This window comes from Berghia stephanieae, chromosome 1, assembly GCF_034508935.2.
Source record: "Berghia stephanieae isolate SIO BIC M18660-M18661 chromosome 1, UCSD_Bste_1.3, whole genome shotgun sequence".
Classification (NCBI taxonomy): domain Eukaryota; kingdom Metazoa; phylum Mollusca; class Gastropoda; order Nudibranchia; family Aeolidiidae; genus Berghia; species Berghia stephanieae.
The window spans coordinates 41,423,337-41,439,892 of record NC_088360.1 but is presented as its reverse complement, the minus strand read 5'-3'; the positions used below and the strand labels follow the sequence as shown (position 1 = coordinate 41,439,892).

The 16,556-nt window shown below is 34.2% G+C and overlaps 1 protein-coding gene across 3 annotated transcripts in view; it reads left to right on the top strand.

Moving 5' to 3' along the window:
- The window catches only part of LOC144974796 (ATP-binding cassette sub-family C member 5-like), a 122,597-nt gene that overhangs the window by 82,109 nt on the left and 23,932 nt on the right, over positions 1–16,556 (top strand). For all 3 annotated transcript variants that reach the window (XM_078918082.1, XM_078918073.1, XM_078918092.1), the window contains exons 5-16: positions 2,817–2,964; positions 3,765–3,912; positions 4,340–4,425; positions 6,682–6,855; positions 7,711–7,773; positions 8,653–8,737; positions 9,602–9,750; positions 10,890–10,997; positions 11,500–11,638; positions 14,008–14,141; positions 15,113–15,184; positions 16,325–16,449. In XM_078918082.1, the coding sequence (XP_078774208.1) occupies positions 2,817–2,964; positions 3,765–3,912; positions 4,340–4,425; positions 6,682–6,855; positions 7,711–7,773; positions 8,653–8,737; positions 9,602–9,750; positions 10,890–10,997; positions 11,500–11,638; positions 14,008–14,141; positions 15,113–15,184; positions 16,325–16,449 (1,431 nt within the window). The remainder of the gene's footprint in view (positions 1–2,816; positions 2,965–3,764; positions 3,913–4,339; positions 4,426–6,681; positions 6,856–7,710; positions 7,774–8,652; positions 8,738–9,601; positions 9,751–10,889; positions 10,998–11,499; positions 11,639–14,007; positions 14,142–15,112; positions 15,185–16,324; positions 16,450–16,556) is intronic.

Below are 16,556 nucleotides of genomic sequence, written 5' to 3'. Positions count from 1 at the left end.
GCACAGTGAATAAAGTTTCCAATATGGCTGTAAACAAATAGCAGTTTAAAACTATGTTCGACTTTGGAAAATCCATACTTAAATTTTAAAATTTTAGAAAAATCCTCTGTTAGAAATCGTTAAAATGTATATCAATAAAACCACAAGACTATCACAAATCAGATGGTATTAAAATCCAGGCGAAATGTCAGATAAAAATCACTCAAAACACGTAAATGAAAGAGCCAACAAAAACAAGACTCGCCGGTCAGGCGTGTTACAATACACTATTATTACAATACAATATTATTATTATTATTATTATTATTATTATTATTATTATTATTATTATTATTATTATTATTATTATTATTATTATTATTGTTATTAATAGTATTGTTGTTGTTGCTGTTGTTTCCGTTGTTGGTTTTCCTTCTATTATCTTTGTCTATCCGAAAGTAAATTAATCTCTAACGTGCCGGTAGTACAATTACAATTCGTAATGTTATAGAAAACTTTGTTACGGTCTTCCTTTGTGCTGTCCGTTGCTGTATGTGCTGGTTTGTGGCCTAGTCGTATATTTTTAGAATGCAATATAAACCATACAACATAGAAGGGATGAAATTGACGTCACTCAACTCTTTGTTATTGTTTTTAGACAACCATTTTAATTATTAGTTCTCACTTAATTCTATCAATCAGACTTCGACTATAAACGTTTAAGGTTACACATAGTTCTTCTTCTTCTTCTTCTTCTTCTTCTTCTTCTTCTTCTTCTTCTTCTTCTTCTTCTTCTTCTGCCTCCTCCTCCTCCTCCTCCTCCTCCTCCTCTCCCCCTCTTCTTCTTCTTCTTCTTCTTCTTCTTCTTCTTCTTCTTCTTCTTCTTCTTCTTCTTCTTCTTCTTCTTCTTCTTCTTTTTCTTCTTCTTCTTCTTCTTCTTCTTCTTCTTCTTCTTCTTCTTCTTCTTCTTCTTCTTCTTCTTCTTCTTCTTCTTCTTCTTCTTCTTCATCATCATCGGGTTTTATCGTTTGTATGGACTACTTATTTTTGTTTGGAATGTATGGTAGATTTTTTAAAATTTATTTATTTTTGTGCGCCACATTTTGGCCCATTTAAGGTACACGCTCTATAATATAGGGCTTCGACTAGCTAACACTAAGAATTCGTTCAAAAAGTGAAAATTCCTCTTCAAAATCTCAACAGTAATTTCCTTAAATCAGAATTTGTAAAACATTAAAATAAATAAATAATTGCACTGATCTTAAGAGATCACTGCATAGAAAAGTAGTTATAGAAACAGTCCTTTTTATTTCGGATAAACTACGTTTAATAACGACACGGCTACAATGTACCCCAATGTATTGTTGGCGCCCCACTTTGACAGAAATGCTCGAGTGTATCAGTGTATATACATGTGTATACTTTTTTTTTGTATCAACAAGAGATGAAGTGAGTAGAAAAGTGCCAGAAGACAATAGAGAATAAAACTTTCCGCGGCGGTGGTGGGGTTTGAACCTGCGACCTTATTGGTACGACAACTCCGCCTGGCAGGTGAGAGCGTGGCTCTACCGTGTGAGCTATCCACGAATACAAAATATTCGTATCAACTCAGGTCACGCTCTCTCACACCACTTCTGGAGACCGCCGTTCGCTTCGCCCACAAAACCATCGCGAAGTTACTTGACCAGCAGTTAAGCTTAATAGCCATATTCTCAACACAAACATATAACATAGAAACGATTGAGACATTGAGTATGCTCCGGTATATGGGGTGAATTTTTAATTCAGAAAAGTGAGTGGAGCAGGCACTTATGTTGGTAACAACAAGAGATGAAGTGAGTAGAAAAGTAAAGTGCCAGAAGACAATAGAGAATAAAAATTTTCGCGGCGTTGGTGGAGTTTGAACCTGCGACCTTATTGTTACGACAACTCCGCCTGGCAGGTGAGAGCGTGGCTCTACCGTGTGAGCTATCCACGAATACAAAAATATTCGTATCAAACTCAGGTCAATTCTAGAGCTCTCTCTCCACCCACTTCTGGAGACCGCCGGTTCGCTCGCCACAAAACCACTTTTGTTGGAAGTTATGGTCGATTTTATTTAGTTTGTGCCATATTTTGCCCATTTAGTACACGCTCGATAATCTTTCGACAGTTCCTTTTGAGGATGTCCAAGAAATATGTCGTTTTTTTATTTCAAAGCTTGATTACTGTAAGCTATGTTGGTTGGTGTCATCGGAAAAAAGCTCAGGCGGCTGCAGACGGTCCAAAATAATGCTGCCAGATTAGTCTTTAGAAGGCGGAAGTTTGACTCTGCCTTACCTCTCCTTCGAGAAAAAGGTCAAATTCAAAGCACGTGTCCTAGTTTATCGTTGTCTGAAAAACATTGCCCCTCACATAACTCCTAAAGAAATATCCGACAACTCGACCTTTGCGTTCATCCAATGACACCACCCATTTGGCTATCCCACGCATTCGTACAAAGGCGGGAACAAGGTCCTTTTCTTACTTTGGTCCGTCTGTATGGGACATCATTCCACAGAGCATCCGAGAATCCAAATCATTGTCTGTTTTCAAGAAATGTTTGAAAATATTTCTTTTTTGACGTCGTGTACTTTCTATATTGTTTTGTGTTGATGTAATTTTAAGTGCCAAGAGCCTCTTTGTGGAGGATACGTGCGCTCTATTATTATTATTATTATTATTATTATTATTATTATTATTATTATTATTATTATTATTATTATTATTATTATTATTATTATTATTATACAAGTTCTTTCTTTTTATGAACAATCCTATATATTTGTTGGTTTTTTTTCGCAATTTTTGTCACTCAGGATTGAAAAGTTTTGGGAGGAAGAGCTCCAAATCAATGGCCAAGAGAAAGCGTCTTTCGGCAAGGCGGTGTTCCAGTCCTTCAAGACTCGGATCATCATCGGAGCTTTTGCCAGTCTTCTCTTTGCTTTCTTCAGTCTTGCCAACCCTGTAAGTATTCGAGTTTGGTCGTTACTTCGCTGTTTTGTATATTATGTAGAAGTCTTCTTTCGACAAATTCCTCAACAGCAATGTGACCGTACCCTAACAAACACTTTTTTTTCTCACATGAGCCGGAAAATAGATTAGTATGAACACACAAGACCTCCTTTTACTACTACTACTACTACTACTACTACTACTACTACTACTACTACTACTACTACTACTACTACTACTACTACTTCTACTACTACTACTACTACTACTACTACTACTACTACTACTATACTACTACTACTAATGGTCTTATTTTCATCTACTCTATCATCATCCTATTTTCATATCATCATCATCATCATCATCACATCATCATCATCTCAAACCATCATCTCATATCACCATCATCAGTTCTCCATCGCATATCTTATCATCATCATTTTATATTAATTAAGTATCATTTAATATGTAACTCTGTGTAAAATTAGTGATAACGCCGTCATTAAAAAAAATATTGCAATCTCTCTGCTGACCGAAGAAGTTATCCTGTGCGGTTATAAAGAAAAACAGTTGTATTTTTATCAGTTGTGCTCCGTGTTCTTTGTTTTGTTGATTTAGTAAAAGAATGTGGCACAGACACGCTTTCGTTATTTTCATACATTTACAGCATGCTCGTTAAAAATAAAAGTGTGCGTAACTGTACCTTGTAATTTCCGGTGTGGCTTTTTTTTTCTATCTCGAAAAAGCGCTTTGATTGAGGTTTTTAATACAAAAGCGCTAAACAAGTGTCATCTGTCATTTATTATTTTCAGATGTTGGTCATCCGATATTTCCTAGAGTATCTGTCAGACGGAGACGTCTCTGTAAAGTCTGGGATCATTTACGTAGCGTTCCTCACCCTCATCATTCTGCTCAAAGCATTCACTGATGGGTTCTTTTGGGCGCTCAACATTGAGGCTGGTAATTATAGTTTGATCACTAAGCACACGTGCTTATCCTACCTCCTTGAAAAATGATAAACAAATCCGTAATTAACTCTTTTGAAAAAGTTTATTAATTTTTTTTGTGCTGAATCCGAGGTTTATTTTTATAATGTTATTTATTCACATGTATACCAGATATAGGTCCATTGAAAATAATTATTGATTACTTAAAATATAGGTTTTTATTCCCTCCCTCTCCCCTACCCCCCCCCCCTCTCTCTCTCTCTCTCTCTCTCTCTCTCTCTCTCTCTCTCTCTCTCTCTCTCTCCCTCTCTCTCTCTCACACTCTCTCTGCCCCATTACTATTTTTGGTAACTTGAAATACCCCAAACGCCACATATTACTTATGATTATCTATCTCTTGCTATTTACAACTGACAAACAATATTATTTGCCTACACCAGCTGTCAGGATAAAAAATGGCTACTTAGGACTCTTGTTCAAAAAGATTGTACATGTTAAAGCTCTGAAGGAGAAGTCTGTGGGTGATGTAAGTATCGTGATTTTGTGTTATACGTCTTATATTTATTTATTTGTATGTAATATGTTTTTATGTGTTTGTGTGTAGGCGTGTAATATGTTTTTATGTGTTTGTGTGTAGGCGTGTAATATGTTTTTATGTGTTTGTGTGTAGGCGTGTAATATGTTTTTATGTGTTTGTGTGTAGGCGTGTATTTGTTACGTTTTGTGTTTGTGCATGTTTGCGTGTTTTGGTGTTTTTGTGTGTATGCGAGTGTTTGTGTGTTGTGTATGTGTGTTCTGTTTGTTTATGAGTTTGTGTGTGTGAGTGCTTTGTTTATGTGTATGCCTTTTCAAAACTCTAGAAAAAGACACTTGTGGCTGAAAGTATACAGCTCAATTGTTGTATCCTTTTTTGGGATATTATTATTATTATTATTATTATTATTATTGAAAGTCATTTTATATATTGTTATTACTAACAGATCAAATATTATTTGTCAACTCCAACTAAGCTTATGTGCAGCTATGTGGTCCAGTGGAATGACACTTGCCTTCGGATCGGAATGTCTTAGGTTTTAGCAGGGCTCTGAGCGGCGCAGAGTTGAGTTCTTGGAAATGGCTCTTAACTCAAATTCTCTCACCGTACTGAGGTGTAAATGAGTATCTGGTCGTTAACAGCGTTGTCTCTGTCGGAAATAAAAAGTTATATTGCCGAACAGACATCATGTATTTTTCTACATGTTAAGTGTTGCTCATGGTTAGGGGCCCTTTGTTAAGCGCACTTAGCACGTTTAGTGGATTCTGCCCTATAAAAAATCTCAATTAAAAAAGAAAAATTCCCAAGACTAAAAAACATCATTGATATTATTTTTACTCGTTTGATCTGTGCAGCTTTGATGTAGACATCCTCACCTGACAACTTATGCCTTAGGATGAGGTCTTCATTGGGGGTCTCTGAAGCTCAGTTTGTAGAGCACTTGCTTCACTTTCAAAGAGACCGAGTTTGATCCTGGGTGAAATTGAGCTTTTTTTCTGATATGTATCCATTAAATGTGCTCAAAGCGCTTTTGTCAAGGGATCCCTGGTCATCAGCAATATATAGGACGAGACATGACGGCTGTATTTTTTCCCCGACAGAAACAACTCTGTTAATGGCCAGGTACTCATTTTACACCTGAGTATGATGAGAAAACTCAACAATGCGCTGCTGAGAGTGGGACTCGAACCCAGGACCTTTCAATCCGAAGGCGAAGGACTTATTAAGTAGTCTTCACACCCATTAAGGGTCAGTAAAGTCGGGAGTTTATCAAGGTTTCTATACCGTGAAACAGGATATATAAATTTCTTGCAATCCCTCGGATAGAATACAAAGTACTTTCTGTCAGATCTGACAACCCAACTACTGCAGGGTGGGCAGGGGGTCAGTAAAAAATCTTGACTTCATCCGGGAAATCCAAATACCTTTACTTGTGAAGCGAGTGCTCTATCAACTGAGTTCTCTGGACCATCGGAAGCACCTAATGAAAGAAATGTTTTTATAGCACAGGGATAAAAATTAAAAACAGAGGAGAGTAGTTGGCAGGATATCCCTTCTGATTTTAAAATCTATTTCATACTACTTATTTACCCTATCAAACGTTTAAATAGAAAGAAACCAAGTCACAATCTGTAGAATCTAATCAGGACACAACCGCCTGAAACACCACATGCACAAGATTTTAAAAATAGAAACGGAGATATTATGGTGATTGTGGTGACGGAGCAGAAGACGCCCACCGTGTATACTCCCGACCTGCCCAAAATATACAACAGCAAGAGATGATTTTTAGTCTGAGACCACACCCCTGCAGACCAAACTGCATAGGGCCCTGACAGAGCTGAGGAAGACAACGGCGTTCCTTCACCAACTAGACATTCAAACATGAAGACAAAATGAAGGGGAACGAAGAATGCTGATAGTAATAATAATAATAATAATATAATAAATGATAATAATATAATAATAATAATAAATAATAATAATAATAATAATAATAATAATAATAATAATAATAATAATAATAATAATAATAATATAATAATTAAATATAATAATAATAATAATAAATAATAATAATAATATATAATATAAATAATATTAATAATTAATAATAATAATAATAATAATAATAATAATAATAATAATAATATAATAATATATTAATTAAATAAAAAGATTTATTTTTGATTATTTTCTTATGCTTACTCTTATCATTATCTTTTGTTTATAACTATTTCTTTAAAGGTGGTCAACTTTCTCAGCAACGATGGTCTGCGTATCTGGTATGGAATTATCATGGGTCCCTATGCCATTGGAGGCCCCATGATCCTCATCATGAGTTGTGTATACAGCATAGTCTACATGGGACCCTGGGCCCTTCTGGCGTGGGTCATCATCATAGGATTTTACCCTTTTGCGGTGAGTGATTGACGCTTTTCCATGAAGTGAAGGAAGTTGTACTGTTTTAGCTGGTTTTGTTTTTGGCTGAAAAAGTGATTTGAGCCCAAAACGTATCGTATTTAGAATTTTTTTTTTTTTTTGTTATCATTTTTGTACATAACTTTTTGCAGTCCACAACTTCTAGATAAGGATTCATTTTAATATTTTTCCATGACGTTTTTTGATGGAAATCTTCCATGTTCATACAATTAAACAAAAACAACAAAAACTCACTCATTATTCATTGAGCTAAATGTAAAGATGACCCCTGATATTGGGGATTTCTGTACTTTTTTCCAATTTACTAATTTCTTGCAAACACAACCCATGAATATTTTTTTTCTATTTATTGCAAGCTGATCCTTTCTGATAACATTGTTAATTGCTTTCACTTTAAAAGTCCCAGGCAGTATTGAATTGTTTGTTTATATATATATATATATATATATATATATATATATATATATATATATATATATATATATATATATATATATATATATATAGATATATAGATATATAGCGAATGCTTGAAACAATATTGTAGAAGTTGAACAAAATTACACTTGAATTATTTTATGAATAACTCCTTTTATCAAAAATAAGAGCACTATATTTTCGTGGTTTTTGTTTTTATGGCTTTATATATATATATATATATATATATATATATATATATATATATATATATATATATATATATATATATATTATATATATTATATATATATATATTACATATATATCTTAATATTATTTTCTCGTTTTACTTTATTTTATTTTCCAAGTCTATTTAATTAGGTATTCAATTGTCCTCTTTATTATATTTTCTAGTTGGGATTGGCAAAGAAGTCAATGGATTTCAGGGCTGAGAGCATCAAAATTACGGACAAGCGGGTAAGCAATATGGATGACTAGAAGTCTACTTTGAGTCTTTCAATATTTTTCTAGCTAGACACGAATAAGGCTTAATTGGAATTTTTGAGTTCTATAAAATTAGTGAGTAACTGACGGGAAACCCAATGTGAAAGAGAAATTATCTGCTCTAATTTTATTTCTCCTTTTCTTTTTTTTAGAGGAATGGTGACACACACACACACACACACACACACACACACACAAACACACATACACTCACTCCCTACTCCCTAACAAATAAAAACAAAAACAAGATATTAAATCGCTTTGAAAATTCAAGGAAAGATGGTTTCATTAACAGTCCTGCACCAAAATTTTAGAGGAGTAGCTTTTCAACTCGTATTCAAAGTACGAAGAATTTCACTCACATTCTGTGTCAGTTGATACCGATCTAATTGTTTTTTTCTCAAGAACACTGACAATAATGCGACTTCTGACTTATGTATTGTTAATGTTTGTTTGATTGCAACAATAAGCTGTAATTTCAGGATAGGGTAAACTCGACTCGTAGAGGATCAGACAGAATTGTACTTAAGAAGTTCACACTAACGGGTGATATGACCTTGGAAGAGCTCTTTTGACATGTATATGTACTTAGTCTTTTCCTTATCAGAATGAATATAAACCGCTAAGTTCCACCGAAAAATGAAACATTTTTTTTATGTTTAAAGATATTGCACAAATGCCTCTACGAAGTTTGCATTTGTTGTGTTATATATTATGGTTTGTGAATATATGGGTACACTTCTCACAAGAAAGAATATATAATATTAAGTTATTGGAGAATGAAGGCATAAAATAGAAACAACGGCTATATATTATTTATCAAGCCTGTTTTTGTCCTTTATTACTATTTAGGTTGCCTTTACATCAGAGTTATTTACTTACATCAAAGTGATCAAGATGTATGCTTGGGAGAAACCGTTTTCTAGGAATATTCAAGGTCTGTATTGAAATTTTAAAATAATTTAAAATTATTTTATGTGATGTCTAGAATATTCCAACATTATATTTGGCTAAAAATGTACTGTAATGAAATAACATTATTCTGCTGTTATATAATATTATAATGGCGGTTTGGTTTGTTTGGCATTTATCAATGTTTTTTGATACTCTTTTAGGCAAGGGGTCCCAATAGCCCAATTGATGGAGCTTTTAGCTCGTGATAGATACGCCAATATCGGTCATATATGCAGCTACAGACTTTCCAGAAACCCAGCAGCGATAAGACATTTGAATTTGTTAGGTCTGGTATAATATTCTTTGTGATAGACTATCATCCGATCCAAAGGGCAGCATACAGTTGTTATTGTCTGTTTAATACTTTGAAAACTTGGATAAACTCTGGCTCCATGGACCTTCTGGCTTTAAAGCACTGTTTCTCTATTAAGTAATTTCAGCAACTATTCTTTAGCCTTGGTACAGAATTTTTCTTTTGTTATTAAAAATGAATGAGTTGGTTGTCAACCAAAAACGCAACAATTCAACAAAACAAAATTCACTTCTTCTCTCATGTCACATAATGCATCTTGATCTATGATGCTCATTAAATATTGATAATTCATTTTGATTATATATAGGGCTAGCTTTCAACGTTGACAGACTTAAGCAATTCCAGATCTTCAAAATTAAAGCAGAAAAATATAATAAGTCTCACTTTATTTCAAGCGATTTTATCTTATATTATTTTTCTTACAATTGAACAAGATGTGATTACATTATTTTTTGTTAAACAAGATGATTTGTTTGTATATGTTGGGCTTTAATTATTCATTTGTATTTCACTTATATATGTTTTTTCCTGTAGAACTACGTCAAGCAGAGCACAAAGTCCTAGAGAAGTCTGTTTTGGCCCAGAGTGTCAGTATGGGGTCGTCCATGTTTGTGTCGTTGTTTGCCTCATGTCTTACTTTTATCGGATATGTTGGATCTGGAAACAATTTGACTCCCACTGAAGTAAGACAAATATCTGGAAGATTCAAATTGTCAATTGAAAACAAAAAAATGGAATTCGGGGATTCATTGAGGAAGAAGTGTCTATAAAAATTTTTATCTGATGATGCTTTGAGAGGAACATTTCTATATTAAAGGTGTACCCGATTCTGTGTGCATGCATTTGAATATTAAAAAAAACAAAACAAAACCCTTTAGCTTTTATAAAACACAGTATCCACTTAATGTGCTCAAATCACTTTACAAGTGATCCCAAGCCATCAGTGCTTAGGAAGTAGGACGAAACAAGGGGCTGTTACAATTTTTTTCGATGTAGACAATGCTTTCAGCATTCAGGTACTCATTTCACACTTGAGTGCTGTGAGAGAATGAGTGTAAAGAGCCTTTCCCAAAGACTCAACTTTTGGTCCTCCAGAGCGGGACTCAAAACCAGGGACATACAGGTCAGTTTGAGAGTCTTACCACTACACTACAATGCTGCAAATGGTAAAGACTAAAATACTAGGAAGGTAGAACCAATGAACATTTCAAAATCTTTTATATCTTAGATTTACCATGTTAACAATACAATTGAATTATTTATTTATTGGTATGATAGTTTATATTTTCTTTTTAATGACAGATTATAGGATGAGATGAATTCGATTAATTCTGAAATATTAAGCTTATTTTTTTAATAGACAGCTTATATGTAGGGAATGAAAAAAAATATGTTTTATTAGCTTTATATGTATAACAAAATGAATAAAGGAATGAATTTGTGGTTATTTAAAGCATAAGTCATCAGCACAATTTATGTGATTACTACTTTCATAGAGAAAAGAAAGCATTAACCAATCTGTAATGAATACAAAGCTCAGACTCCATTGTAAAGCATTCTTTTCTCAGACTTTTAATGCACTTTGTCCGTTCATATCCGGCCCTTAAGCGGAAAATGCTGTTTTATTAATAAAATTGTAATTTATATATTTTTATTTTTTTTCGATCTTTCTTTTTTTTTTTTTTTTCTTTTCTTTTCTTTTCTTTTTTTTTTTGATAGAAATTACTTTTTCAAGAAAAATGGTTAAAATGAAAAAAAAAAAAAAGAATAAAAAATTCAAGTTATTTATCTTCATTATATTTTTCTGTTTGTAATTTCACAGGCTTTCACGTTTGTGTCTTTGATGAACATTGTCCAAGGATCTATGATGACTATTCCATTTGCCCTCAAGTCATTGTCAGAGATGTTTGTTACTAATGCCAGGATGAAGGTTAGTTTTTAAATTTTATTTTAGGTACGCATGTTGACTTTAATACAGAGTCTGAAGAAGCTGCAACTCTCTGCATTTGCTGTTTAATGTCAACCTTCATTGTGAAGACATGTGTTACAATCCAAGTTGGATGCACAAAAAAAAAAAAAAAAGAATAGAAAGAAAGAAATAGATCTAAGGAGTCAGTCGGTTCATTTAGTGAAGAAGATCAACACAGCTAATGCTCTAATAGATTAGATATAAAATCAACACTGATTTAACATTTTACTTTGAAAATAAAATTCCATACGGTCCATTAATTTCCTTATCATAACATGATATTACGGCCCTCATTGATGGTCATTCATCCTTCACATAATTTGTTGAGCTGAGACTGATGTGGAATAAATTTTGTTTGTTGTTGAATGATAATGAGATGTTTTATCAAATAAATTATTTAAACCACCCTCAGCAGAGAGTACTTTTTATTATCCACTCTCTTCTCCCTCCCCTCCCCCTATAGGAAATAATGTTAATGGAGTCGATGGAATCCTATGAAACAGTGACTTCTGACCCATCAGTCATCCTTGAGATGAATAAAGCCTCCTTCACGTGGGTGTCTAACAAATACACGAAGACTGAAGAAGAGAAGGAGATGAATGGTTAGTGCTCTCTGAAGTACTGGTTGAAATCAGAATTTATATGTGGCATCAAAGAATCCAATGAGATGATTTAAATGCTCATAATTAAATTGAATTTATCGACAGAACTATAAGAATTGGATTAGGCTTTATCATACAGTTTTTGACCTTTATTGGATTTTCAGATTAAGGGCAAGTCCGACCTCTGAAGGGCACGCTCAGAGGTTTCGAATTATTCAGTTATAGGTCAGAAACTGTATTATAACATCCCAGTTGTACAGTTTCCGATAAATTCATAGTTAAAGTCAGTAAACATAAAAATAGCAGAAGAGTAAATAGAATTTTTAAGTAAGATGAGGTTAAAAGTAAATTTTAGTTGAATTTAAAGTTTTCAGAACCCCCCCCCCCCCCCCCCCCCCCCAAAAAAAAAAAAAAAAACAAACAAAAAAATAAAACTAAACACTTTGTTGCATATTCCTGCTCACCAGGTAGCATGACCTTGTGACCGACTGTCGGTGAGAGCAATGTATTCTACAACTAAAATTCAAGCTCTTTTCCTCTGTGTCCCCTTTGTATTATTTATATGACTTTAACAGTTATGATGTCCCAATTCAATACAAGTTCAGTTTGGTGCAGAGCATGGAAAATTATTTTAAAAGCTGATGGTCAGCAGTCATTAATTTTTTTGATAAATGACCACTTACCTTGACCTTCGATATAAATTGTTTAAGTCAATAACACAATTACGTCAGAATCTGTCTTTAATGCATTTTAAGCTTGACTGGTTTATTCCTATTAGAGACCACTAAAGGAGTGTTATGATTATGTCTTGATGAGGATAATCAATGTAATTTATTTTAAAGGACAATAACTAAAATACTTTGGACAACACGGGTGATTTTTGTTGACATCAGAAGATTGTTTGATGGATTATCTATATTCCTTCTTGGTATGCCTAGGCAATAGCATCTTACAAATGCCGCTGGCGGGTGTTATTAAAAAAAAAAAATTATAACTAAAATCTCTCGTGTCAAAAAAACAAACAAACTTGGGCTTTTATAGAGCACAATATCCACTGAACGTGCTCAAAGTGCTTTACAAGGGTCCTTAGCCAACAGCAACACTTAACATGGAAGACGAGACATGATGCCTGTTCAGGGATATTACAATGTTTCTGACAGAGGCAACGCTGTCAACAGCTAGGTACTCATTTCACACCTGCGTACGATGAGAAAATGTGGGTAGAGAGCCTGTAGAGAGACTTTTTCCAAGGAATCAACTATGTGCCGCTAGGGACTTGAACCCAGGACCTTCCGATAAGAAGGAGAATGTCATACCACTAGATCACATAGCCGCACATGTCTTGTCATTTTAACTTTAAAATAACTATTTGGCATGTTGTTCACACTAACATAATACTGTGTTAAGACAATGGCTCATATAATACAGCGTCAAACAAACCAGGGACAATTACATAAAGAGGAGAACCTACTTCAGCTATTAAGGAGAGGCTTTAAAAAAAAAATTTCTTTTTGACACTGGCTTGACAACAATTTTTAACCTTTTCTACATTTATTGTTGATATTTTTGTTTTTAATTTCGTTTTTTCCTTAAGAGCCATTACGGCCTGTGGAGTTTTGTTTGTTTTTGTTTTTTTAAGGGTTTTACAGCGCTTGCAACACATTTAGGTCATATCAGTGCCACTAAAAAGGAAGAAAATGGGATAGTAATATGTTCTAGAATTACAATTAAAACACCCAAGAAAAAGTAAGACACCTGGGAATTAGTTTAAATAGGAAACAAATGTAGATTCCAAGAGCACACTATCAGTGTACTTAGTTTGAGATCACCTAAATGCCTCATCCAGCACATGTCCCCACCAAGAGGAATACTCGAATGTTTACAATACATGACATATGTAAAAGGAAAAATAATACAATACATAACAGAGAGATATTTACAAGGAAAATAAATATCAGCTTCCCTCACAGCCAGGGTATCTGGGCAGGGCCAAGAAAAAACCCAAGTAATCTCATTCCAAGACAAAGACAGAAAGAAATTTGGAAAACAGCTATAAGGGGATAGAGGAAGCAGTAAGTGCCTCCCTGCCCACTATGGAGTCAAGAGTTTATCCCACTTTCTATGGTGTGAAACGGACATTAGCGATTTCTTGCTACCATTTGGATAGGATACTAGTCTATCGCAAAATACTTTCCACCAGATCTCACAGACCCATCTACCCAATCACTTCTGGGTGGACTGGTTTTAGGCCAGAATTAAATTTGAGATAAAGAGAAGGTCCTAGAACAGATACCTACTTTTTTGTATTTGAAAAGAAAAACATTGCTAATTGCATTTACATTGTGACAATCATGTATTTATTTCTACAGGAATTTTTGATGACAAAGGGGATAAGGTTGAATCAGAGAGACTCAAACTCAAAGACAATGAAGACAAGACAGAGAACATGGGCCAAGTTTACACGGGACCTATACTGAAGGAAATAACATTTACTCTCAAAATGGTTTGTGTTTTGCAATGGTCCAACCGATTAACAATAATTCATAGTTTTCATTCAGCAGAAAAGTACAAATTTAATTTTTAGCTTTTCAGAAGAAACTCAGACTATACAGGTTTTGGTTGTTGTTGGCAAATCACTCATCAATGCTAATTCTAGCTCCAAGAGTCGTCTTTGCTCTTATATGAACAAGCATAGCGATTCTGATCAAATACATAACTGCAGCACAATTACAAAATACATTCATTTTTGCAAGAATCAAATTGAGAAATTTGGGAGCAGGCACCGGTGTAAGACAAAGATCTGAACAAGTGTGTATGAGACACTGCGAGACAAAGCAAGAAATATAGTACCAAAAAAAAAAAAAAAAACAATCCCCCAAAAAATCAAGTCTTCCTTGACTGGGGATCGAACCTTAGATATCCTGATTACCGATCAGATGTGCTACCTTTATAATTTAAGAAAAATGTGTTCAGTCTTTGTACAGCAGTAGAAATATTTGGCCTCCTCTGACATGGTTGTAAAGATATTTGTTACGACAGGAATATAATTAACAATAATCTGACTTAAGAAGAAAGGATACTTTATTTATTAGGCCATTCAAGTTGTTGGTTACAAGTACAAGGTCAAAGATAGCGTAGTGACTCAGTGTTTTAGTAAAGTACAAGGAGAGCATAGTGACTCAGTGTCTTCTTATAGTATCACAATGGTGTCTAGAATAAAAGACAGCGTGTAGAATAAGGCTAATGATTTTTCTTTTTTTTTTCTTCAGAATTTCTTATAATATTTCCATTGATGTGAGTGGCTTAAAATTGTATTATTTTTTATGTTCTTTGAAATTGTGATGTATAAAAAATCCCCCAAAAAACACACTTTTTGTTATGTAAGCTTTACATTTTAAAATGTTTTATATCTTTTGAAATATAATGGTGTATGATATTAAGTTGTCTCATTGACAATTTTTCTTTCATGTGCAGGGTAAAATGGTTGGTGTCTGCGGTCCGTTTGGTTGTGGAAAAAGCTCTCTCATCAGTGCGTGTCTTGGAAGGGTAAGGAAATTTTCTTCTGATCTCTTTAGGATGGGAGATAATTAGCCACCATGGCTAATGGATTCCACATTGTTCCACACCCTTTCTACCTCTTTGATTCTCTCGTATCATTTGGCCTTTTCATGGGGCTTTGTTTTGGAATGAAATCATTTGATTTCACATTAGCCCTGACTGCGCATTCTTTTGCTTGGGAGTAAAAAGACATTTTTTTTTTGAGAGATAATATTTATAATATTACTGTATTTTCCAGACTATAAACTGCAACTTTTCCCCTCTGATCTCGACCTTGCAACTTAACACTTAAGTCCCTTTTGGCTGAAACTAGAATTTTTCTTTGTTCATCTCAGCCAAGCAAGGAGTCTTCATGGCTATTGTTTTGATAATGTAAAGAATAAACAACTAATTTTAAAAAGTTCAGTTTATCTATTGAAACGTTTAAGGTATCATAAAATAATATCAATATAAGAAAATAAATATGAATTTCGTCTTCTCTGGTAGCATGAATCCAATTAAACTTTAATGTGCAATGTGCAGCTATGTGGTATTGTGGTTTGATACTTTCCGTCAGATTGGAAGGTCAAGGGTTTGAGTCGCACTCTGAGTAGTGCATAGTTGAGTCTTAAGAAATAAAATTAATAAATTAAAATTCCCTTTATTCATCCCCATGGGGAAATTTTTCTCTAGGGTCTATTCCAAGGGAAGACTGGAATAACCCAGGCGTCAGCCGCAGAGCAGCGCTGCAAAGTGAGCTAGGGCGAGGTAACTTGCTCAAGGCCACACAGCGCAGAGGCCGGTGATTGAAATCGATACCTTTCGGGTACAAAGCAAAGACCGTACTGCTGAGCCACGCTGCCCCATAAAGAAAAGGCTCTTAACTCATATTCTCTCACCGTGCTCTGGTGTCAAATGAGTACCTGAACATTAATAGAGTTGTCTATGTCGGAGTAATGTTTTATCGCCTAACAAGCATCATGTCTCGTCCTACATGTTAAGCATTGCTGTTTCTAGGAACCCTTTGTAAAGTGCTTTGAGAACGTTTTGCTGATATTACTCTTTATAATTGCTCTTTTAAAATTTTTTTTTTTTTTTATAATTTTTTTTTTTAGAAATGTACACACGTATAATCTTTTTCCTTTCTAGATGAATCTGATGTCTGGCACAGTGGCCATCAGCAAACAGATGGCTTATGTGTCACAGGAGGCTTGGATTATGAATGATTCCATCAGGAACAACATCTTGTTTGGGGAGGAATACCAGGTCGATAGGTTAGTCAAAAGATTCATTAAAATTTTTATTTTTTAAAATGGTGTCCTTCAGAGCCATGAGGCCCATGCATCCGGAGTATATCCCTGTTTTTATAGCGTGAAACGGA